Genomic DNA, 26336 nt, shown 5'->3' with positions numbered 1-26336 from the left:
GTGCACTGCTTGCAGCGAGAAACTGGCGATCGGTAGTGTTGGATTGCCTCTCAAAAACTCTGAAGTAATATACTGCTTTCCTCTGTCTGTTAATCGTCATCATTGATAGACAGTGTTACAAATGCAGGTACCTTTTTGACCATTGCACCGGTGCGGTATTGGTAATATGAATTGCAAAAAAGATTTATTTGAAACCAATTTATGTGTGTGGAATTTACTTGGGAAATGTCATCTTAATAAATACATACACAGAATATTCAAAAAGAACCAAAAGCAATTCCTACAGTACTTCCTACTTGTAGTCGCAGCAGAAACTGCAGTAAGACACAGTAAATGTGCGTGTGTGTGTGTTAAGACGGAGAGTGAAAGGGATTGAAACAGCATTTGTTACAGCTTCCTATTGTTTCACGGAAGTAATTTGCCATTAATGCACCACCTTAATATCTCTCTGCCCCTCTCCCTTTTTTTCCCCCTCTACCGTTTCACGCTGCAGGCAGGTCTGCTATAAGGACTTAGTACTGGGTCAATTTAAATCAACCATTTTTATTTTGTCTGTTCAGTATTGTTCACAATGTATCTATAACTTTGTCTTTCCAATGCATGTAAAATAAACACCCTCCTGACCGATACGATATTTAGTATGTGTCTGTTTCATTGTGGAAAGTGTATTCCGTCTTAACTGTTTGTATTTTGATCTTGTGTTTTTTAGACTACCCATATGGGGTATGTGGTGGCAGCAGCTAATCTGTATGGGCAAATCTACGGGATCAAAGGGACAAGGGACGGTGCTTCCATCAGAACAATCTTAGAGACAGTCGCTGTACCAACTTTCACTCCCAGCTCCTCTGTGAAGATTCATGTGACTGACAAGGAGATGAAGGAGGACAAAGAAAAGGGAAGCGATGACGCAGGTGAGTTATTTTAACTCGCTTTTATCGTCTGTTACTTCACCTTACTTCCAGGGCATTTATTTACTATCTCTGTGTCTTTGCGCCAGAAAAAGCTCAACTTGAGGAGTTGAAAGGAAAATTGGCCTCAACATCTCTGAAAAGCCCAGCCATGCGGATGTACCCCATCGATTTTGAGAAGGTAGGGCAGGAGGGCAGGGACACCTCTGCTGCACACACTGCAGAAGCCGCAGACAGAGAGGCGGCTGAGGCTTAGCAGGGGAGCTACACTCAAATCTATAGGCGCTTTCAGAATATGTCTTTTTTTCCCCCCCTCCATCGTTGGGTCCTCGGTGACCCGAATCTGAGCTGTTCCCCAACACACCCACCACACAGATCTTGCTTGTATTCTGTGCTCACTGTTTTAACGCCTGGAGCTGAGATGTGTATTTTAGAACTGTGCATCCTGTTTGCAAAAATAGCAAAAAGAGAACAGCTCACACAGAACAGATTCATCTCTATGGGCCTATGTAAGAGCTGCATTAGCACACTTTTGGTGAAATGCAGTGCACTTAACAACTTGGGAAAAAGACATACTCCCTTCGACTGTGTCGACGCAAGTCTTTGAAGTGGCCCACTCTGAACCCTGAAGGCAGATTTCCCCCTATAACACGTCCATTGTGAATCTACCCACCATCACAGTGTCTCCTCACACTCTGTCACACCACCTCTCAACAAGTCATCACTCTGTGCCTGGACTTTAAATCAGGTTTAGCGTTTGGTTGGCAATTGAAGTATCTGTGGCCGGGTACATGGAGTAAAGAATGAATCTGAGACCACAGGCTAGACACATTTCTTTAACCAATTTTCCAAATATGATCTCCTAAACAGTTGTTTCGGTTGTCCCAACACTCAGTCATACCTTGAACAAGACTGATTTATTTGCAAGAAAGTAATCTCTTGTGTATAGCGTCCTCAACTCTCCTTATTCTTCAAACATGGCCACAAAACACCTGTAGAAAAGACAAGCAAACTCTCAAGACACATTAGTCACAAGCAAGAGAGTCGCGGGCCGTGAACCGCAACATCACAGGTTATAGTACAGTCCGGGACGCTCGTTGCACCTTTCTCCTTTCGCTCCACTGTCTGTAACGGCTTACTATAACCAAAGAAATTTAAACGTTAGTCTGTTGCTCTGTATGGAACCATGTGAATGTGAAGTTTAGAAGCTGGATAGAGTTCCTTTGCAACACTTTGGCACAGGCTTCATCAGCAAGATTCAGCAGAATGAATCCTTCTTAAAAAAAAGAATACGTGTTGTGCTATGAGGTGTCCCCGTTAGTGCCCAATTATGTCCATTTTCAAGACTGTTTTTAGGACATGTATTGTCCACCATGGAAATCTCAGAAAATTTGAAATGATTAAATTTCTCACCCCTTAATAAGATTTTTCTTTATCTACATGGAGTTTGGGGGCAATGAATCCTCTTGGAGACCTTTATATGGAAGTGGTCACAAGAAGCAGTGGCTAGGAGGCAGTTGCTTGTATCATGATGAAGACTAGTTTACAGGAGAAAATCTTTACTGCAGGTGTGGGGAGCTCCAGGTTCAACAAAGAGCTACAAGCATCACAGAAAGGATATAGCTGCTGTAACTGCAGAAGTGAGCGCTTTGACTTTGAGAGGCTTTGGAAAGTGACTTTCAGTCAGCCCCGAATTAAATTCTGGTAAAGCATTCAGTGACTCAGGTGAAGCAGTAATGAAGGTGTATGAGGTCAGTCAGGAACCTATCGAATGTCATCTTGAATAAGAATGAGATCCCCGTACTACTGCTCTCCCCCTCCTCTTCATTTTTATCCCTACGTGCCCAGGTCATGCTGTGGATAGATGGAATGTGTGTAGGAGGGTTTCAGAGGCATCAGGTTGCCCGCTTGGAGCTTCCTCACAATCCCTAAAGCCATCCCTGAGTGACAGTCGCCTTCCTTGCCTTTGTAGGGCCGCAGCAGCAGAGGCATGACCTCACTGTCCACGTCGATCACAACAGAAATCTGATTTCCACTGCATTCTGATGGGGTGACAAAGTCAGGTATTAGAGTGATTAAAGGGACACAACAACAAAGCCTTCAAAGCTTCAGAACCGCATCAGTGGGAATATCACTTGGCGTGGACATGGATGCTCTCATGCCTCTCTGCATTTTGTTCAGTAATGTAGTTAGTGCTGAATGTAGAGTTTCAAACCTCTTATTAAACTAATGTTCTTTAGTTTTTAATTTTCTAATTAGGTGTATCTGCCTTTAAGTTTACACAGAACTGTAGATGTGTATTGCTCTTGTGTTATATATGAATGACTGACACATGGTTAACATCTCCCCTGGCACAGGATGACGACAGTAACTTCCACATGGACTACATTGTTGCTGCTTCTAATCTGAGGGCAGAGAACTACGACATCCCTGCAGCCGATTACCTCCAGGTCAACATTTTCACTATATGCATCGTCTAATGATAAAATCTCTTTGAAGGGTGACAAAAAAAATATATACAGGAAAATCAGAGGGATGAAGTTGAGGTCAGAGACGGTATAGATTCGAAAAAAATACCGCAGACTGCTCCCCCTCCCTTGGGGATATGTTTTTAGTTGGTGCTGCACACACCTGCCCTGAAGCCACAGAAACAGCCCGCTCACCTATTGTTCCGGGAGCACAACTAATCACAGCACTTTACCTGTCGCCTGGGAGGTGACACCTGAGCCGGGCCTTGTAGCAACCGCTGCTGCAGACACACACAGCCGAGAAAGACGGAGGGTGGGGGGATGGGTACCTGAGCTGAGCGAGAGGGGACAAAAGAGGGTTACCCTTGTGTAATCATACAGAGACCACGTGTTGTGTCTTGTTTGGGAATAATGTTGTACCCTTACCATTTAGCCCTGTTCACATAAATGCTTTTTCCATCACAATTTGTTAGGAATTTTTGCAGCGTCAGAAAAAATATTCAGATATTAATTTACCAACTTCAAGTAGCAATACCTCAAAAGAAATACCCTGCATTCACATTTTTACTCAAGCAAAAGCACAAAGGCTGAAAAATGCACTAAGAGTATCAAAGATAAAAGTACTCACTATAACCCCCATCAGTTTTATATTGTTTGCTACTTGACATACTGTTGAGTAGTTTTATTTATAACAATGCCTTGTACTTTAAAAGCTGATCATATGCTTTGCAATTAAAACCTGGAACTTCAAAGTAACTATAGCTGTAGAATAAAAGCAGTGGAGTAAAATTGTAGTGGAGTTGAAACAATACTTAATATCAAATGGAAATACTGTGTAAGTACCTTAAAAGTACTTGAGAATATGATCTTAGTTACTTTCTACCGATCATCCCAGTAGGATTTTATTTCAGCTCAATAAAAGATAATGTTGAATTCTTGTCTTCTTCATTACCTACAGTGCATTTTAAAAGTAAACTTCTCTTTGTCTCCTGCACAGAGTAAGCGCATTGCTGGAAGGATCATCCCTGCCATAGCTACCACAACAGCTGCAGTGGCAGGCCTGATGTGCGTGGAGTTGTATAAACTGGTGCTGGGTCACGAGAACATCAGCTCTTACCGCACAGCTTTCATCAACCTGGCTGTCGCGCACTTTGTTCTATCCCAGCCGTCCCGGCCCCCCAGCTTCGAGGTGAGTAAAAGCTCTGTACGCCCACAGCCTCTTCTAGTTATGCTTAGGGATTGTGGGGGGTTTAGGGATCTATGAAGCAGTCAGTCACCAACAGGACCTGAGTATAAGGCACTTTATACAGCCTGACAGACTCCTACTGTATATGCATTTATAATTTAAGCCCGTCTACTTTGGGGATAAATCTGTTGAGTCCTTTGTAGATTTATGTCTTTCCTCACTTGCTGGAGAGCATTAAGTCATGAATCAGTGCTCTCAGAGTAACAGACCACTGCTAACTGTCAGTCTCTAGCATATGAGCCAAGTCTTTAGCTAGCTCTGAGTATAATCCTCAGGGTATTTCAGTGCAGGTAAGGCACAAACAGATCCATGTCTGCTTCTGTGTTTGCACAAATTAAGTGAATTCAAAGTAACTGTAGTTCAAAGCAAAAATAAAGAAGCTCATTCTCTTAAGACAGAGTCCTTTCAGGATCAGATCAACCCTAATGTTTGATGTCAGGTTTTATAAGGTCACACTAAGTTCATTATGCTCTATAGCTTTAAAACATAAACACGACTCCTGGGGTCACAGGTCAAATCTGAGAGGATGTCCAGTCAAATAATTTTGCTGCCCTCTTACAGGCCTGACTGCTTTTCCCTCGATATCTCACCTCTGTGGGGAATCAGACAGTGGAGTTGCCCTCCCCAGCTTTCTCACTCGGGGCACCGAACCTCTGACAGACAGGGGTCAATGGGGGTCAGCGTGTGGGGTAACCCTGTCCCACGGGACGTGAGGGTGCAGTGACAGGGGGCTCTGAGACAGTGTAGGTCTGGTTTCAGCTTTGGTTACAGGCAAAAATGCTGCAGCTGCATAAAAGGCTGCTGTGATGACAGAGGCAGCTGTGACTTTCAGTGCAGTCCTGAAGATCCAGACATGCCCTCTCTCTTATGTACAAAGACCCTGGTGTTCTCACAGTCGTTGTCTGTAAACTTGGTCAGGTCAATGTGTTTGCACATACAGTGATTTTATAATTTTTTCTAAAAAATGGCTTCTGAAATTCACTGGCCTGAACACAATATCGCGCAGTGAGTGATTGCAGTCACGGAGGCAGAGTTCCTGACATCATCCCGGCCGGAGGGTTTTATATTCGAGTGTTGAATCATTTAGTCAGAGGGATGGGCAGACATTAGATTTTCCAGACCCAGGCTTTTTCAGTGAGGCTTATAGTGTTGCAGCATCAGCGTTTAAGCTTTGTGCCATTCAGCGGTGGAGACACAGCAGAGATGGGACACCAGCAGAGGGAAAATGGCTCGGCTGAGGAGGCCCCGGGTCAGTGTTTTTGAGAGTTAGGGACAAATCTTGGAGAGCGAGGAACACACATGCGGGGTACGTTTGCTCACAGAGAGGGAGGTGGTTGGCTGCCAAACCTTGTAGCATTTGAGTGGGAGATGCTCTAATGTCTGCCAAAGAAAAGGTTTCAGAGGAAAAATCTGCTCACTGCAGTGATTGATCATCTTGTCTCAAACATATTCCCCCTTTTTCTATTTAATGCATGACCCACTTTTTCATTGTGAGAACACATAGCAAAAAGATGGTAACGCAGAGTTAAGAATCAAATAGCATCACTTTTTGCAGTTAACATGATCTCACAAATGTATGTTATTTGATAGAGTAAATATCCTGAATATCTACATTGAAGTGATTCCAAACTGCCCAACCCATAAAAGGCCAGGCCAGTATTATTGTGCCAACTCTGCATATATGTTGGCTATTATATTATGATAATTGAGAAAAAATGTCACCAATTACATAGTTTGTCCTCCGATTGCAGCATGCAGCAGGACATGCAGCATGCAGTCATATTCCAGTCCAGAGACAAAGGTTGTCTGCAGCTTCCTGTGTGATGCTTATTGATATTTTAAATATATATGCTTGTCTTTTGCTCCAAAGGTGTTTGACCTGTGGTCTAGACATTATTTCACCAAAGGAAGGGACAATATAAGGTTGAAAAACTATAAAGAAGTGTTGTTTATAATCCTTCATATAATTTTGAGCCCTGTTATGTAGGGCTGCCACTTTTCAATACTCTGATATGAGTTAATAATTGGGAAAGGAAAATTAAGGGCGTAATAGCAAGTAAGAGCCCGCAGCAATAAAAGCAGAAACGAAAGCAACATGCCCGTTAATATGAAGGTTTCATCACACAGCTTTTGAAGCAAATGCAGACGTGCAGCTGTTAAATATCACTGATCAGACATGCAGTATCAAGAGCTCAGCTTACTTTTGCAATGACTTAGGCCTCTCCCCTCATGAGATCAGTCTCAGTTCATTAATATCAAGTAACAACACTCACAGCTCAGTGGTAACACTGGTGGCCCACCCAGTGTTCGTCCAAAAGTTTACCACATCACAGCATTACCAGATGTTTGGCAGCCGACGTCATCTAACCTGCACTGTGCCAGAAAATATGTTAGTGAGATGAATGTTTTGATTGAAGCCTTTTGGAAAAGGTGTTTTAGATGTTAGCTACATAAATGTTTTACACTCTACAGTATAACAAAAATAAATGACTGCTCGTTCTCCCACCATACCAAACCTTTTCCAAAAACTGTTGCTTTAACGAAGCTGTTTCCCATAATAGGAAGTTCCTCTTGCTTTGCCCTGCTGCTACTATCATCCGTATGGAGGCAGAAATATGTAAACAAACTGGAGGTTGTCGTTGTCTGCTCAACACTGCGACTCTCAAGTATCATTTCCCTGTGTTTATGTTTTTCAGTTTTTTTTAAGGCACATTCCATTAAAGGGGGGACAAGTTTGGCAAGCTCCCAGAAATGAAAATCTCTTAAATGGCTAGAAATACTTTGCACAAAATCTGCACAGACGTCAGAAACTAGAATATCCTACTCTGCTGTTGCCACCTTACTTGTCACTGCTGTCATCATATACTAAATATAAATATTTATGTTCTAACCGTTGAGACTTTCCAGCTGATCTAGAATCACTGTGAAATGCAGCATGGCAAACATTCTCATGATACTACTATTTAGACCATGCAGTTGTAAGCTGAAAAAGGGTTTGTTATAATGATTAACCCACAGAGAATTATCACTTCAGTTCGACAGCTATATAAAGCATTTTAGCGTCTCTCAGCTCATTGTTTTGGTTTTACAACTTTACAACCACTTGTTTCGGTTTGCACTCGTTCTTATTAGCCTTGTTTTCCGCAGTAATTTTTACGAAAAGTTAGCGACTGGTTGGACAAACATTGTGAATCATTTAGTAGCTAAAGAACCAGATATTTCGGCTCGGAGACCAGAGCTAAAAGTACAGGGGATTTTGGGATTTACAGTTGTTGTGAGCCTGAGAATACACTTCCAAATGGATGCTAATGTTGCTCCATCCCTGCTGGGTACGTGTGAGATTATGTGAGTGTATTTGATTTGAAACTTTTAGCTGCACTCTTTGTTGTTGGACAGTACAGTGAGTGGTTTGATAGAGGCTGCACAGTAAGTAGGGCTAAGTTCAGCTCAGAATTTTTAGACAGTGCAGACAGTCATGTTATTGCAGAAAACAAATCCTCAGAAGACATTAAAGGATGTTTCAAGAGGCAGCAAAGATTAATGAGCATTGTGCTCCTGCAGCTGTAACTGAGCTGCAGCCACAGTAAAACACAGAAAAACATCACCAAGGCCAGGACAGAGGAGGATATGTTTCAGCTGGGTATTAAATAGCTCCATCCTCAACCCCTCCAGCAGCTTGCCCAATACTCCCGCTGTAGGCTGTCTTTACTTGTCTGCTAAGCTGCCTGCTCGTTGTGTTCCATGGAAGTACTCCCTCTTCCATGTCTGTGCACACATCCTCCACACCCTGGCCTTAACTTTTTGCCCTTTCACGCTCCCTTGGTGCCCCTCTTCCCCAACTTGCCCTTTCAGCCTCTAATTGAATTAGCAGTGTTGGAGGCGAGGCTCCTGATGTCAAGGAAGCCACTCCAAAGTCGATGCTCACACTGGTTCTTTGTTAATTGCTCGCAGACATGACGGCTATTTCCTGCCTTCACAGGAAGCAATGTATTGAAACCAGATTTCCCAGAGAGCACTAGGTGATCTTGCTGTATGGTCTGCAGAGCACCAGGAGGAGGCAGGGATTTTGTGTTCATCTGCTCTAGACTCTGTTTCTAATAACTTTTCATTCACAACATCATCAGGAAAAAAAGCCGACTCGACATCTTGTTGCCTTCATGTACATTCATAAATTAGGAAGAAGCAACACTGTTGGCACTTTTGCAGACGAGTGCTTCGTTCAGAGTCGGTTATATATTGGTTTACATGTAGACAGCAAAACCTGCAGCTACTTCATTTGTGATTAGAGCACTTATGTAATTTAAGGTCACACATCTGTCACACAAATAACAGGGAATGACTTAGAGAGGTTCAGGGGAACAACAAAGGGGGAGATTTACCTTGCATGTGGTTAAATCTGTGTTGTTTCCTTGGACTGTGCCGGTAAAGAAACAGGGTGAACATGATCCAAGGCCCTCAGTACTCCTCCGGGAGCTCCTGCATGGAGCTGCATTGTGCTGTTTGTAACTCAAAACCCAGACATGAATAGTGCTCACGGGATAATGAGTAATCTGTGATCAACATAGATGGCTTGTGCCTTCTGTTGTTTTCTTTTTTTTTTTTTTTTGTGTTGGTGGTGTCATTGTGTTTTGACCTTATGTTGTCAAGTCATCCGTCGTTTTACATCACATTGTCCCGTCACTGCTGTTCTTTAGTTCCCCATTTTTCATTATCTTCCCGTTTATGTCATCAATGACAACAAGTATGTCAAGTCACTGGCTGTTTACTTATGCAAAATAAAACATAGACAGTTTAGATCAGGTGAGTGATCGATCCACATCTTTTATATAGCAGCATATATGGTGCGGCTCGTATGCTCAGAACGCATGCTCCCCATCTTCTATCATATCTCCTCATCTCATTTTCAGAGTACCAGAGACACAATCACAGAGTGGCTTTTTGGTTAGCTCAGGCTCGGTGCTAACACAAAGCACTGAGACTGCAATCACTTTCCTGAAGGGTCCTTGAGCAAGGCAATGAATTCTGACCTGCTTTGGAGGCACTGCTCTGTGGTTGACCCTCACCTCTGACCTTTGAGGAGGATATTTTCCTCATAGATAAAGTGTTCACAATATGACCCCTCCCCCTGCACAGCAGCCCTGTCAAACTTTGGATGGTAGATGGGCTTGTAGAAATGATACGTATAGAAAAGGTTTGGAGGGGGGTTTCTTATTTTTTGAACCTTTCCAAAAATAAAAATAGAGAACAGAAATATAAGGATTGGAGTAAACTTTATGCATGTGCGCTCTGATGTAATCGGCAGATGTAAGCTTGGCTCACCACCTATGGTAGCAATCTAGTAACTTTTTTTCTTCAGGCCTGTTGAACCATGTGGAAGTTATTAGAGGTCTCTGTCCCCCCCACTTCACTATTCTCTCATTAAAGCACCAATACTTGCAGGGGACGAGCTGCAGGCGTCTCATTAGTGACATTAAATTTACATTTCTGGGCTCTTCCTGATGTCATGAGAAATTTACCCATTAACTCTGAATTCTAAAGGCATTCTGTCATATCCTGCTTCTTCTTTTCTTCATTTCTCTACCAACACACAGAAAATGTTACCTCACACATATACACCCCCCCACTCCCACCCCCCCAGCTCAGGTCACTGTATGTAATAATAATGTCACAGTTGGTGCCTATAGATTGTGTCCTCTGCTCTGTGAGACACTGTCTGCCTGCTGTCTGCCTGCAGACTGTATGTTGTTCTGCCTTACGTATGCAGTGTACATGAGGCACTGATTAACCATATACACATGTCCATGTTCTGTAATGGAAATAGAAATAAAATAACTTTTTACTGGTCTTAAAAGCGGCATGAATGTGCTCATAAAAGATTTGGAACAGTCATTGTAAATCCACAGACTGTGGCTACAAGGTTATGACAAATACCCAATGGGGATATGTCAAGGATTTTTGGGTAATTTTATGCTTTACTACCAAATTAATAATTTTCTATAATTTCCTTTGAATTGAATAAAGCAGAAGCGATTGGCAACACTCTAAGTGGCTCAGTCATCTTTGGGCAATGGCAATATTATCTATAAAATTGTGAGCTATATGAAAGTCTCATGTGTCTCAGTCTTCCTTGTTTGTGTCCAACATCAGATAAAGTACCAGCTTATTAACTGCTGACAAGAACTGGACATCATATTGACCTGCAGATACAGATTGATAACTTGCTCCAGTGACCAATACATGGAAGAGGTGCATCATTCCATATTGCATTACGCCATCTAGTTTGACCTCTGATTGCTAGAGCAGCTGATCGATGCTACAAATTGGGATGTAGCAGCACAGGGCACATTGACCAGTTTACATTCTGAGCCATACAGTGATGTTGAGTTGATACAGGTCAATGACTTATTTGCAGAGATAATTGTGCCCTAATTCCACTCTACGTACCGATATGTGCTAAAGTAACCAGAGGCGGCATTGTCGTGTGCACAACAAATCAATGTTATTTACCACTTTGCACAGGAAATAAAACAGTCATCAGTTTTAGAGCACTTATGCAAGACCTCTGTTTTATCAGTGTATCACTCCATCTTAATATATGTCTAATCCTCTCATGAAAGAAAAAATTGTGGAAGCACTTTTTAGGGCCTTGCGTTTGGACCATCAGCTGCATCACTCTAAAGCGTTTTGATGAAGATTCATGGCTTTATAACTGCAGCATCTATCAGACACGTGCTGTTTGAGTGTCTCTGCAGGCTCCAACGTGTCAGTGGCCCATTTGTAAAGAGGAGTGTTTTTATTGACTCAAACCTTCTGCCCTAGGTCATTTTCAGTCAGGTGGAGGGCTGTTATCTTCTCATTTGAAAGACAATTGCATTGAGATTCTGTTTGCTGTTTTACACGTCAATGGAAGCCTTTCAGAGGCGACGGGCTGCTTTCAGTCTGCGTGTCAAACTCAGCACTCTCCTGAGAAGTGTCTGCATACTAGTGAGCAGCGACCCCTTGCTCCTCCTCCACCCTGCACCGGTATATCAGAGGTCATCTTTGAAAACTATACGCTTAACAGTCTTAAATTTGAATTATCTTTAATACAGATTGTCCATTTTTTAACGTATCTATTATATAGGCAGTGTGGAAGAACAAGTATTCTGTCAATTCTCTGGGGTGGGGGGGTTAGGCGGATAATTGCAGAAGGCTAGAGTGAGCAGTTGGAGGTCCCAGCCATCTGCTTCTTCATTGCAGTCCAAAGAGAGTGTGGATCAGTAGTGATCAGGTAGCAGATGACACTCCCGATCAGACAAAGGGCAGATTTTACATGACAGCGCTGTTGTCCCTTTGTATGAGGGCCATACAGGAAAGCCCAAACAAACATGTTCCTGAAGACGTAGGTCATTTACTCTTCACCAGCATCATTTCTGATGATGTTAGATCTACCTCTGGACAGGGTTCAGAATTCACACGTGACATTTTGATGATTTTAGGTGGTTTCATCTAGATTAGATGAGATAAAGCATGTATAGGTTATTTTGGCTGGAAGCTACGAATACTCAAAAAGTGACACACAGTCAGCAGAAGCCTTTATGTTCATTGAAAAGGAAGTTGCATACATAAAGACGGTAGATTCTAAAAGCAATTTACAAACATTTTCAGATTCATCAAAGCATTTACTAAGACTCTAAAACATAGATGTCCAATTATTGATCAAACAGGAAGCTCCAGATGTTTTCTCTTAAGAACAACATAAATTGCAGCATCTTGTTTCACCCATAAACATAACATAATTAAATGGAAGAACATTAACTGTTTCTCCACAATTTTGGTACAAGTTACTGAACTGGAAGAAAAGGTGCTTTGCCAGGATTTTACTTTTTCAACAGCTTTATTAGCAGTTTCAACATGTTATTGCCAATCTCGCTGCTTAATGCCTGACTTCATGCTTTTTCTTTTTTAGAATTGCACAAGCACACACACACACACACACACACACACACACACAAAGAGAGAGAGAGAGTCACATTAGATATACAGTACTATAATTTCCACGGGCACTGTGTGACCTTGCAGACCATTTACAGCTGTGAGCTTCCATCCATTGATGTTGTGACGTGCAGTATCGGTGTGCATCACCATCGGCCCTCTGCTGACGTAAAGCCAGGCGTATTAATACTGTATCGGTGAAGTCGTCACGGAAAAGAGGAAACTGATTGTCCACTTGTGCTTCCAGTACTTCCTATGTACTAAAAAAAACACCACAACTGTCTGTCTCATGCAACACTTAGCAATAATATATTTGAATGATTTTAAATTTTAAAGAGGATAAAGTGCCAGCTCACCTTTGAATAAATAATAAGCGCGATATTATGTAAGGTCATTTGAATCTTTGATTATATTCAACCCAGCAAAAACTCATACGCCTGCCTGCTTTAAAAAAGACGGACTGAATGTGCACTATTTCCCATATTTACTTTCAGTGTATCAGAATCACATAACCTTGCTTTATACCTGGCTGTACTGCAATACACAGCATAGTGTCAGCAGCATCACTACCATATGTTCAGTTAAATACTGCTTGACTTTCAGGCTCAGTCGAGGGCTAAACTGGGACATAAGGCCTTACTGAAAAAAAAAAGTCTACAAAAGGAAAGCTAAAGGAAGCTAAAAGAGATTAAGATGAAAATATGATCCAAAAAGACCACACAGATCCCCCATCTGCCTCCCCTAAAGCTCACTTTGAAGCCCTCCAAAGGAAAAGAGTTGCCTTTGAAGAAACAGGCCTCTAGCCACAGCGGGTTGTAAAAATGTTTCCACTGTTGGGATTGTGGCCAGATAATGAAGCTGAAGCAGGAGCGTGCCTCAGCAGTGCTATTTCTTGTGGCAGACTGCAGGGAGGAGGACTTATCGAGGTTTGCCTACTGATCCCAGCTTCCTGTCTCCAGAAACGCTCCATTGTCTTAAAGGGCAAGACTGAAAACTTTCATTATGATTACACTCCAAGTGTAGTGACCTGTGCAAAAATGACCAGCGTGATTGTGTTCCCTGGAGGGGATCACAATCAGACTGGGATTCATTCTACCTCCTTATCAGGTCGACTTGGCTGAACTTCCTCCGGCTGCACTGCATTCCCATGCCCTCACGTATATCTGCAGCCAGAGGCGTCTATTTTTGGGTTCCATCAATCAGAAGAGACTTTATTGTGTGTCAGGTCCTGTGTTGTTAACTGCACTTGTGAGGTTTTTCGGGGACCCAGAGAAAATGAAATGATAATAAATTCTATTTCTCTTAACCATGCAAATTTAAAATAATGAAAGTCTGTGAAGACAAAGCTCATTATAAAATGTGAACTGGTTAAAGATGAAGACAAAAACACTAACGCACCATGGCAACATACAGTATATTTAAAGCAGACAGAAGAAAAATGATACTCATTTGTATTCCATGATATCCTTTGAATGATTGTGGATCCAGACCATGACAGTGAGGCTTTGTCCACTTTTGTTTCAGAGATTCTCAGACTGAGCCGTGACTCATTGGAAATAACACCTTGTGATAAAGTCAGATTTTTATGACCTTTTCATCATGCAATTCTGTAAAGTTTAAGTGTGGGGCCGGGAGAATGGCTCACATCTACTGCTAAAAGGTCATTTCTGACTGAAAGTATAGGAATTCACTACAAAGGAAGCGTGGGTTTTTTTTTTTAAGCATATTGCAGTTTCTGTATGTTAAAATGTCAAGTTTTTCATAGTGTTATTGTAGCCAATTTCACATCTAACCTTATAAAAAAAACAGAAAAACTTTTTTTGTTTTGGGAAAAAAAAAAAATCCCATATCAGACACATGATTTACTGTGTGATGAAGCATCTCCTATTTTCTGTTTACTTATTCATATCTGGCCACTTTTCTTACAGTTCTGAGAACCAGAAAAGTAGATGTGTAAAGGTGTGTGTGCACTTGATTGTTTAGATTTCTCCAAGCTGTTACTGTCTCTGTTAAGATTTTTCAGGAAGAGCAGCGGAGCTTGTCAGGCTTCCTGTCAACAAGAGGAAGCAGCCTGATGTTTTGGTTGTTCATGTAAGACGATAACTTCGTATCTAACACAGACAGGGAGAATTCATAACATGCACGGTATTTTTAATAAGGCAGAGGCCAGAAGCAGAAAGAAAATGTAGAAGAATTTGGTCTCATTTCAAAAAATACAAACATAGATTCTTGTAAGTAGAGTGGGACAGTTGGAATTAGGCTTCATTTATCAGGAGACGAGGATGAGAAGAGACAAACATTTAAACGTTGTATTAAAGTATTAATCATTAAAATGATTTGTGTAGCTGCTGCATCAACATAATGGTATTTCCAAATTGTGACTGAAATTGATACAATTACTGTCCACGCTCACGACAGTTTACATTCAAATGATATAGTCCATGATGAGAAGCAGATTTGAAATGTCATTGTGCTCCTTTATTGTTTTGGAAAGACCAGCTGTGTCATGTTTTAGGGGGAAGTTCAAAGCTCCGTTTATAATGCAGACTGCAATATGTGGAGCAGATGAGAGATTTGGCCGTCCTCCAGCAACAGAGCAGACAGAGTATAAACTTATATGAGTGCACCACTGTGGCTTTGCTTCGCTCGGGTCCATGAAGTGGCCGTTTGTCTCGTCATCGTCCTCTGAGGTCAATCTTCAGCGCAGAATCCTGACTGCCGGCTCTGCTTTATGTCCAAACAGACCTCTGGATCTGCAGACACCCAGTGAGATAGGACAGCACTTGAACACTGCACACTTGAGGCTCGTACTGAAGCCTTTCTTGAGGTAGAACAACTAGTCAAATAGAGGACACTATGTGACTCCTTTGTCACTGTGGTTTTTCTTTCTCCCTGTAATCAGTTCTGTGTCCATTTCCAGACAAACAATAAACCTATTTTTAATGCATTTAGCCTGAGCCAGCTCAAAAATCACAGCTTGCTGTTTCCAAGATGGGAATTCCTTAGGTTCAAGCTTTTTTTGTACAGCAGCTGTGATTAGCCACCAAGCAGCATTTGGCACAGATTTGTCAATTGTGTGTGTTGTCAATGTAACAGGTGACCTCTTAGACAGTAATTCTACACTCTAACCTCAAGACAACTTTACCCTGCATTAATTGAGTTGACTTATGTGATTGTGAAAAATTAAAAAAAGATAAAATATTTCTCAAAAACATTAGATAAAGGTGTGTTTATATATTTTATAATGCAGAGAATGGCATGTGGCCTCACACACTGTCATTTTCCACACTGGTAACGTGGGTCAGTGTTGCTCTCAGAGAAAAACAATAACTCTCTGCTTCACATTTCTTCTCTTTCCCCAGAGATAGCTGTTTCGTTTCGTTGGGGCATTTTTTTTTTTTTTTTGTGTGTTGTGGAAGTTCCATGACAAAGAGATACTGTAGTTGTGCTTGTGGGAAACCATTTGTAATTGTTTCCAGCAGCCAGTTTGGTTCCAGCATTCTCGTTTATGTTTTTTTTTCTCCCCTGCTGTAGTGTTATAGAGCTCACGTCACTCTACATACATCCTGACGGGGTAGTTGATTGGCCTCAGGTTCCTGCAAGAGTTGTGCGACAGATATGAGAGAGAGAGAGGAAGGGAGGAGAGGGAGTAAAAATAGCCTGCATGCTTGCTTTGCATTGTGTAAAATCAGCATCTACTGTATACACAAAAGCACTTATGAAAATCTCTGGCATGGCACCATGAAAAACAAGTCCCATTTTACAGTCCAACAATGACATTGCATTTGCAACATCATTTAAAAGAAGAAAGTCTTTTGTACACTGTGTATTGTGCTATGATGTTCCATGGAAAATTTGGTTGTACCGATAGTACACTCTGCATAAACGTTAAAGAAGCTAACGTGACACGTGATGAAACGTGCATCTTGCAAAACAAAACGTGCTTTGTCTGAAAACTGGGACAAAGGACCTAGACACCCAGTCAGACTTTAGGAGAAGTATGCTTCGAGTGTGTCTCCATAACCCCAAACCCCATGAGTGGTGGGAGTCGTGAGGGCTAGTCGAAAAGTTCCCCTTGGCTGCTGGAGCAGAGATAATTGGACCCAGGTTTAGCTGGGGTTTTGGTATTCGCATCCCGAGCCAAGTTTTGATCTTCACAACTCCTCTTACCAGACAGCGCCTGTGTGTGAGCAGGTTCGTCTGAACAAGTGACATGTTTTGACATTTTTTCTGCATGTGAGAAATCCTGGCCCGTTTCAGGTCAGGTGGTGTTTTTTCCTTGGGTCTTACACATGTATTGATGGTGTTTCCAAATTGTGACTGGAATTGATACAACCATTGTCCATGCTAAGGACAGTTCACATTCAAATGATATAGTCTGTGATGAGAAGCAGACTAGAAATGTCATTGTGCTCTTTTATTGTTTTGGAAAGACCAGCTGTGTCATGTTTTAGGGGGAAGTTCAAAGCTCCATTTCTAATTCAAACTACAATGTGTGGAGCAGATGATAGATTTGGCTTAACATATTTTGACTTTTTTTTTTTTTGGCATGGGAGAAATCCTAACCCACCTCAGGTCAGGTGATGTTTTTTTCTTTAGGTCTTATACGTGTGGATTCTGATGTTAATGGTAAACACATTGTCTCATGTGATGATATCTATCCAGTGGCTAAACAACAGTGTTTATGTGTGTAGGGGTTAAATTGATCTGTCTGGTGGCCTGGTGGTATTCTGTCTTTGTTTTGGGGGTCAAAGGTTGATCCAATAGGGATAGTGACGTAGGGGATGCAGAGTTGCTGTTGGGTCATCCATCCAGTGACACGTGAGGGGTATTGCAGCACTGCTTTAAGGTGACAACGGAGCTTTATTTAGTCTGACGAGACTCCCTCATAACATTTCTCTTGTCATAAGGGCTTGATGTATCAAATGCATTCCAGATACCGCCTGAAAAACATTATTCCTTTGTATGAGTTTTTTGCAACCCGTAAATGTTAAAGGGCATAGTAGAAGTAGAAGTAGAAGTCCTGCCATTTTAGCCAAGCAAGCAGTGTGACTTTAGTGGTGGCAAGGTCAGTTGGTCGACGACTGACATTGCCGTATTGTACAAACATTCATACATCCTTTTGTCTGCTATGATGCATGACTTCTCCCCTAGTGCCAAAAATATGTTGCCATTTCTGTTTTTAGTGGAATATCTTCACGGCTTTTGGCTGGATTACCATCAAACTTTGGACAGATGTTCATATCTTCTTCCCTTTACTTTTCATCTAGAGTCGTCATCATGTCAGAGTTTCAGTTTGTTCAGTACTTTGGTTTATGACCAGATGACTGCAAAACTGATGACATTCCCATCTGCCTCAGCTGTATTTTGTGTTTAGCAGTAACAAATGTTAGCATGCAAAAACTCTAAATTAAGACAGTAAACATAGTAAACAGCATGCCTGCTAAGCATCACAAATACAGCCTCACAAACTACTTATTTTAGCTTATTTATTATAGTCCAAATATAAGTCCAACTAGACCGTCTTGTGATGAGATCACACAGGCTGCAACAAAAAGTAATTCTTTTAGTGCTCCATACATGCATCATGGTGCTAGAGCTGCCATTACAGAGACAGACTATCATCCGCTGTTTTGACTCAACAGTTTAAGCCTGTTTACATAACCAGATTTCAGGTGTGTTTCTTTAACACACACGACTCAATGAACTGCAGGAAACTCAAAAAGGAAACGGCCCCTCACAGCTCAAACTTCAGCTACTTGAAGTACAATCTGGCAAGGTGTCTGGAAAAATTCCTATCTTGCTATTTCACTGCCTACAGCAACACATTTTCAGTCGGATGCAGGTTTTATAAGCCACATACTTTAACTTTTTCTCAAGTTGCTCTCATATCATCTGCCCCAAAATTACACAGACACTGATATGGCAACATGTATTATTATTATTTTTTTTTTACTAGCACAGGATGATTGTAAAACTGTAAGAGGTAAGTAAGTCCTGTAGGGGGAAACTTGGAAAAAAAGCAGGAGTCACTGCATCACATATGAGGAAACACCTCCTTGACCTCATGGTAGCTTGTTGGGGGTCTAAACTGCAGCGTTCAGGTGGCTGCTGATTGTTCTCAGCTGCTTTATAACACAGTGATGAAAAATGCAGTCTCTCTGTCTGTGAGTGTCCAGGACTCTTGTTATGGACACAAACTTTTTCTGCACATCTCTCACTGCAAGTGGTACTCCATCTGTCAACTTTGTCTGTGTGTGTGTGTGTGTTGATGTATGTAACGTGTCCATCGGCAGGTCGCAGGAAAGAAATACACCATGTGGGATCACTTCCACGTTGAGGGCAGACGCAGCGATCAGCAGGAAATGACCTTGGGCGATCTGCTCCAGTATATCAAGGTACGACCTCCTTATTCCTCTCAGACAGGAAGCAGATACTTTCTTCACACCCGGTGCTACTGAGTGCATATTTTATTGAATGCACACAATGCCCATTGTTTGAAACGGTTGACCACTTTACACCTACCATTCACAACTTCTGGACTCTTTTCTGCCATCATGGAGGAGGCAGAAAGAAAGCTTATATCCCAAAATGCCAAACCGGTCTTAGATGGGGAAAACTTCATCTTGTTTCTTTAATTAATAAAATATAACAAAACATACACAGAAGTACCAGGTTAATAGATGAGCAGAAAGCATGTTGCATTTCTTCTGTCTTATGTCTATGCATCTTCTGTCTAAGTAAAGTTATACCTGATTTCAAGTTTCTAACTTTTCTACTGCAACTGTGTAGTTTCTCTATCTCATTACCCATAACGAAAAGACAAGAGCTCACAAATACACACCTCACAAGCTCTGTACGACATTGTGTCTATGTCTGTGCTTGCAGCAGAAATGTCTGAGCACATGACTCCCAGTCTATTTCTTTCATGCACACATCTTCTTGCCCTGAACAGACATTTGGTTTATTGATTCTGCTGAGAGTTTGTTCTGAGGAGGCAAAGGGAAAATAAATTGGCAAGTGTTCTTATTTGCTCCAGGTTTCGTTTAACCTTTGACTGGCCGGGTTCTCCGTGGTTTGTTTGTGGAGACACAGCTGAAGCTTCCTGGACTGCTGAAGTTGTTTTAGGCCACAGGTCATCATCAGACCTTTAGCTCTGCAGACTGCAGTCTTTGTAGAAATTACCTCTGCATAATGCATGTAGGCAATACCTGCATTTATTTATGCCGTACTGTGCTTGTTATACTTTCCTGCAGATTTAATTGGATTATTTGTCTTTGTGCAGGAAAAATATAACTTGACCGTCTGCTTCCTCTTCTACGGACCAGCTATCATATACAGTGGGCAAGAGGACCGGCTTCAGCTGAGGTATGTCCACTAAATGCAAAGATACAGTACAATGTTTCGTATACAGTGCAAGAATACATCTGGCACACAACCTTTTACACATAAACAATCACAATAAGCTGCATCCCATTGTTTGTTTAGAGGCTAATGGCAGGATGAGGTGTTTCCTCTGAGCCTGTGAGGAGAGAGCGTGTTGACACGCTCAAATGCATCACCGAGCACCGATGATTGAGACCGCTCCTCCTCAGGTTTCCATCTGTTTGTTGAGGAAGAGTTAAAGGGTTAAATTAGTGTGAACTTTTTTTTTTTCTGCAACGCTGCTCGGGCCTGTTCAACACTTCAGAACATTTAAAGCACGTTTCATAAGCCCCAGGGTGTTTGAAGTGAATCAGATGTCTCATCCTCAATTAAAGAACTGAGGACTGTAAATCATGTTTGACCGAGAAAAGGTTTAGTGAAATATTTGATACTAATCATTCTTTGCTTGTGCCGTGCTGTGAGGTCTACTATATGCATGTCCCTTCGTTTTTTTATTTTTTTATGGTGAAGTCTCAGGGGAGCTGGTGCTAGTATTGTGGTTAGATTAAGCTACAGGCAGAGTGCTGTGGACAGCAGGCTGTACATGACAAATGCTCTCTCCAGTACTGACTTCCTGTGCAGTCATCCTGAGCAGAGCTTCCTGTTTTGGGCCAGTGATGCGAGAATGTAGAACTTCAAAACTTAAATGAAAAATCATTAGGGGGGGGGGGGTTCTATTATTCTGTGTTTTTATTATTGTCAACAATTCCCATGATCTTTTGTTTTGATTTTTGATCTCTCTACCCTGTTTGTGGCTCCAGGCCCATTCATTCCCACTGGAGATGTAAAATCTTAAACTGGTCACAAATATTTTGTTTCATTAAAAAAAAAAAAAAAAAAAAAAAAAAAAAAAAAAAAAGGTTAAATAGTTTTCTAAGATACTGTAGCTGTAACGAGTGAGGTTTGGACCCAAAAGCAGCACCGACTAGAACCGATGTACTGGAAATCACTTTTATTGTCAGCAGAAGCAGGTAAATAAGCACAGTTCAGTTCAAAGGGGAATGGCAGTCTTTGAGGGGCTTGGGGAAAATCTGAGGGCCCGGAATGAAGCTGTTGATGAGGCAGCCGTACCAGGCAGAGGACCGAAGAACCAGCAGGAAAGTTCACACGCTGCAACAGTGGAGGCGAAGGACTCAGAACAGCCCTGAGAACAGGCAGACGAAGACCAGGAAGGGGCAAGGCAGATTTGTGGTCAAAAACAGAAGGGCTGAAGTATTTACCAGGGCAGAGACAAGGCGGGTTGGTCGGGAGCAGGCAGGGTCAGAACCGGGAGATCAGACGAAGGGTAATCGCTGGAGAGCCTTGCATGGGGACAAAGAACAATCTGGCAGTGAGTGTGGAGGAGAGTGGAGCTTTTAACCAGGCTTGATTGCTGATGAGCTGCAGCTGAGTGAACAGGTGAATGGAGTGACTGACGAGGTGGGTGTGGTTGGCAGCTGGGGTGAGCAAGGGAGTAGTGAGTGAAAAACTACTGAAGGCAGGTATGTATGGAGGACAAACCATGACAGTAGCTGGGCATTGTAGTCTGTAGTAGACATTACTCAAACAGGAGAATACTGTGCCTTTATTCAGGACTTTTTTTTTGCAGTATAATACAAAAAAAAGAACAGTCATTTACTGCAGGGCTGATGTATTACACTGCTTTAGTTTTATCCAGGCGTTCCTCATAAAACGCCAAGTGAGAGAAGAGAGAAGAGAAGACACATTATAATATCCATGTCCCTTAATGATGTAGAGACACTTTTTAGAAACAAAATTATTTAAATGTACAGTAAAAAGCACACACATTTGTTAAACTGATGATTTTTCATTCCCAGACAAAGATTGTATCTTTATACTGTATCTATTTTCTTGTAGTGTGTCTGACGTGGTGAGAAAGGTCACCAGAGCAGACATCCCTCCACACAAGAAGATGCTGGAGTTGATCCCCTCGTTTGCTGAAGATGAGGACTGTGAGTCAGTCCCACCCATCAGGTACCTGCTCTTCTGATGCCATCGACAGGAAGTTTCCACAAAGTTCCAGGGAAAAGCGCTCGCATGGAACTGCTTCAATATGACAAAGCAAACTTAACACTCCTGTGGCTCTTCTGTCATTCAAAACAAAGCTGAGTTTGTTGCCATAGCTGATAGATTGACATCTGAATATATCTTGTTTTTTTTTCCAGTATGTCTTTCTCTTTGGTTTACCTTACATTTACATGGGCTTTGAATAATTGAACTGTCATACTGGGATCATTTTTATTGCTAAACTTTGATTATGTGAAATGTTTTATAATCTTACAATCACACTGTCTTATCAGTTGTCCTGTCCCAAAATAAATACCACAAAATGCTCCAAGTTTGATGCCTAGTTCCTCATTTGGACTTTTTTTTTTTGTCATTTTATTATATCCCAAGAGGAAAAATTCCAATCTCTGATGTCTTTATTGTTATAACCAGAGATTTTACCATGAGAGTCCTGTTTGCTAACTTTTCGTTCTCATTTACATGTAGAATTTGTCTTTTGAGAGTTCAAGCTAAGAGGGTGTGAAGATGCTTGCCAAGGCATATGGATTAGCTGATCTGGCACTGGTGGGGCAGTGCTGGACTGGTTTTCGAGGTCTAATTCAGGTCAGGCTGAGCTTGATGTTGAAGGGGTGCAGTTAGACCAGTCAGCTGGCACAGTAGGTACAGTACTTTGACGATTCAGGGTGCTTCTGCCATCTGGACTCAGTTGTCTTGCGTAAATCCTGTTCTAAACACACGCCCACATGTACCCGTCCCTCCCTCCCTGAAGAATCCCTGAACTGGTCAGAACAGAGATCTTCATCTTCATCATCTTCTTCATCTTCAAGGAAGTTCATCTTTTCCTCAGAAGGATTTTATGCATGGCCGACCCTTTACCACAACCTCACATTAACATGTTGTTGTTGTTAACATGCTCAGCTGTCTCCGTTAACTATATTTGAATCATGTTGTGTGGAATCATGTCTGCAATTATTCCTGCAACTACTTCTAGATGTGCCTTTTAAGTGGGCTGTGATTGAAGGAAGCTGTTTTTCATTAAATTGTTTGAACAGTAAAACAATAAATATATGAGGAACCATGTTATATCATTGTACTTCAGTAAAACACTTCTGTTCCCTTATCATCTAATAAATTGTTCAGTTGACGAATATACTTTACTATGACGACCACACCCAACCTCCCACTTTTAATCAGGAAGAAAAAAGTTTAATTTACTGGGTTTACAAAGCTTCAACATGGTTTTTGAAATTACTGACTCAGGTTATTTTATTCTTAATGACTGACTAATTGATCTCATAAGATAACACAAAATACTGTATTGATGTTGGTGACGGACAGACGTGATCACCCACATATTCTATGTCTTACAGGGTTAAGAAGCTTGTGTGGTTGGGAAGAAAGTGGAAGATGGCTAAAATCTTATAGCATCTAGAAGTGCTGAAACTCAGACAGGAACAGAACACATTTTCATTAAATACACACAACAAAAGGTTTATTCCACATGTATCAACACTATGGACAAACTCCAAATATGAAAATAGAACCATCTTATTTTAATTTCTGTTAAAGGGGTCAGTCCGTAGTTACAGCCTTTTCTCAAATGTATCCAATGATGTCATTGCATATGATGGGCTGTCGGCTGCCAGTCTTCATGAGAGCGGTGAACTGGTAGAAGTCAGTGTCCAGTTGATGCAGTCCTGTGTGGGACTGGTGAAAGAAAGGTTTGAGAGCCTGGAATCCCACAGGACAGGACAGCCGTTTGGGAGCCCCTGCAGCCCTGCTGACCCGTGCGGAGTCTGCAGGCCTTGGCCTCACCTCCACACTTTTAGACATCCCAGCCAGTCTCTTGCGCATGTTGACCAAAATGTCTTTGGCAAGGCGCCGGCCGCCACTGGGCTTGAGTTGCATTGGCTCGGGACACTCTGGTAGGTCCATCCAGTTCTTTATAAGGTCAGCGAAGCTGTTGTCCCCCAGAACCAGAGGCTGTCTGTTCCTGCTGCGGCTCAGCAGTGATGTTGTCCAGTCCTCTGGGTCACTGGCCTCAAATGAGGTCCAGCGCTCCAGGCAAGCGTCCGAGGTCGATTTGGGACGGATACGGCAAGAAGGTCCTCTGTTTGTGCGGAGGCAGGCGGAAGAGGAGACTCGCACGTTCCTGGTCCTCCTCAGCACCACACCTTCATCTTGCCAAGAAGCCTCAGAGTAACCCGAGTCAAAGTCCACACTCTTTTCACTGCCGGGGGAGCCTCGTGCCAGTCGTTCGTGCTCCTGCTGCTCTTCGTCCTCTTCCAAAGGGCTGGCCAAGCAGCAGGCAGAGTCATATGTGCTGGCATCACTGGCGTCAGAAACACGTAGTCGAGTGAGTCGCTCCTGCTGTGCCCTCTGTTTGCAGAGCCGTGTTGCAGCGAAGGACCGAACACATGGTTCACTCAGTGGCCTCAGCCTGCCTATCTGCTTCAGGTCCTGCAAGGATCGCATCATGTACTGCATTTGGTCCCGGAGGCAGTCTGTGGAATCTCTTAAACAGAGCTAGACGATGAGAAAGACACAAAGACTTAGTGGTGCAGGCATTTAAAAAAAAAAACACTTCTACTAACACAACCTAAAAGCAAGAAAAGCTGCGGTTAAAATTTGCAGCAGACTACAGTTAGGCTGTGGTCAGTCGATCTGAGGTTTGAACAGTTCCTTGTGTTATTTCCACAACTGGGCCAATAAGATTTTTACCAGCTGAGATCACTCTGCTCTATGACCATATAACAAGTGAAGCATTCCTGACAAACCTCAGAGCAGCTTTATGGAGACCATCCCATGCAGTATGAAAATGAAAGAGTCACAGCTCTGAGAACAGGATGCACATTTTAAACTGGGATAACGCTCCCTGCCTCCTAAAGCAAGAGGGGAAGTTCGAACAAAGTAGAACTGAATCACGGAGGAGTGCAGAGGCTCACATATCCTCTCTGGACTCCCCTAACTCACAGGATGTTGATTGGACTGTATTATAAAGCAGGAAATGACAGCAACATTTTGGAATTACACAGTGATCATATTTTAATTATGAATCACGCTATCCTCCAGCTTTCAGAGGAGTACAATTACAATCAGCAGATCAACTTTTTTTTTCTGTTTCATTTTTGTCAGTTTTCACAAATTATTGTAATATTTCATTTGTTGAGCCTCCCTATCCTGCCAGAGTTTGAGTTGTAAGGACGCCACAATGCCATGATGTTATCACAGCTGTGGGTGTTGAACCATTTGGCCCCTGGGGGGGGGACTTATCTGACATACAGAGACATCCTCAGTGGGACTCTGTGGTCAGTCTGCCACTTTTAAAATGCCTTGTTCTCCTTGGCTGCTTTCACACAACGGGGAGAAGTGATTCACTCAGTTGTGTACATTTGGCAAGGACAGTTTGGTTTGAATCAACTGTGACTAGGTGGCTAACAACTCACTTTCCTTACCCCAAAAAAAACTTTTCAAACAGTCATGAAAGGAAAAACTTTCAGAGTCATAACAAAAATGAATACTTGTTTGTGCAAAATAACACAAAAGCCACTGCATCAACAAAACTGTCCAAGTACATGAAAACACGTGAAAAAAAAAAATGAAAGAAAAACTCACCATTGCTTGTGAGTAAATGTCTGGAGTGAAGTTCAGGATCCTTTCAATTATTTCTGCAACAAAAAAGAAAACATCGTGTTAGGTGAGATATCAGTGTTTCACTAATAGGCTACACTTCCTCCTCCATATTATTAGTAATAACACTCACCTCTGCATTTGCTTCAGAAATAAATCCCAGCAGACTCTACAGCTCCACAGGTCCACAGCTGATGCCTCTCTCTGTGTGTGTGTGTCCTCCCTCCTCTGAGCCAGATGAAGGTCTGTCAGCGGGACTTTGACGATGCTGAGTTTTTCTCTGCAGCAAATCAGCGTGACGCGGCACGAAATCAGCCAATGGCAAGTCGCCTCAAACGCGATCCCTCCCTGTGTAATTACAGCGGTTCATACTCCAACTGTATTAGGTCCTTCTACACTGTTCACACTCAACATCTGGAGATAGGTAATTAGATTTTTTTAAATAAATTTAACAATAAATAAATGGTCACAGAACAAAAACAAGTGTTTTCCATGTACTTTTCCCAAATGCTGTTAAATGTTGTCAATAACTAACGATATTTGATAAATAATAACTTTACTTTCATGACCAGCTCTTCGTTGTATTTTCCGTAGGCTGTGTAAATGTATACTGAATATTAAAACGACACTCCCAAAAGTCGTCTTGGACAGATACTGTGGTTCTGCGGCACTGCATGG

At 42.1% G+C, this 26336-nt stretch overlaps 2 protein-coding genes across 2 annotated transcripts in view; one reads left to right on the top strand and one right to left on the bottom strand.

The window, feature by feature from the left end:
• Window positions 1-22359, top strand: part of uba7 (ubiquitin-like modifier activating enzyme 7) — a 32432-nt gene extending 10073 nt beyond the window's left edge. Inside the window, exons 18-24 of the mRNA XM_056388297.1 lie at window positions 710-911; window positions 998-1089; window positions 3266-3358; window positions 4374-4565; window positions 18893-18994; window positions 19882-19964; window positions 21879-22359. Coding sequence (XP_056244272.1) covers window positions 710-911; window positions 998-1089; window positions 3266-3358; window positions 4374-4565; window positions 18893-18994; window positions 19882-19964; window positions 21879-22011 — 897 coding nt within the window. The 3' untranslated portion in view covers window positions 22012-22359. The remainder of the gene's footprint in view (window positions 1-709; window positions 912-997; window positions 1090-3265; window positions 3359-4373; window positions 4566-18892; window positions 18995-19881; window positions 19965-21878) is intronic.
• A 1144-nt stretch (window positions 22360-23503) lies between these two features.
• inka1b (inka box actin regulator 1b) lies at window positions 23504-25983 on the bottom strand. The gene is made up of 3 exons (XM_056388328.1): window positions 25792-25983; window positions 25644-25696; window positions 23504-24554 (listed from the first exon to the last, which is right to left on the bottom strand). The coding sequence occupies exons 2-3, from the start codon at window positions 25644-25646 to the stop codon at window positions 23625-23627; spliced, it is 933 nt and encodes a 310-aa protein (XP_056244303.1). The 5' UTR covers window positions 25647-25696; window positions 25792-25983; the 3' UTR covers window positions 23504-23624.
• Between the last annotated feature and the right edge of the window lie 353 nt (window positions 25984-26336).

Source organism: Seriola aureovittata, chromosome 2, assembly GCF_021018895.1.
Source record: "Seriola aureovittata isolate HTS-2021-v1 ecotype China chromosome 2, ASM2101889v1, whole genome shotgun sequence".
NCBI classification, from domain to species: Eukaryota; Metazoa; Chordata; class Actinopteri; order Carangiformes; family Carangidae; genus Seriola; species Seriola aureovittata.
The sequence above is the reverse complement of the archived record's forward strand: the minus strand, read 5'-3'. Positions and strand labels throughout refer to the sequence as shown.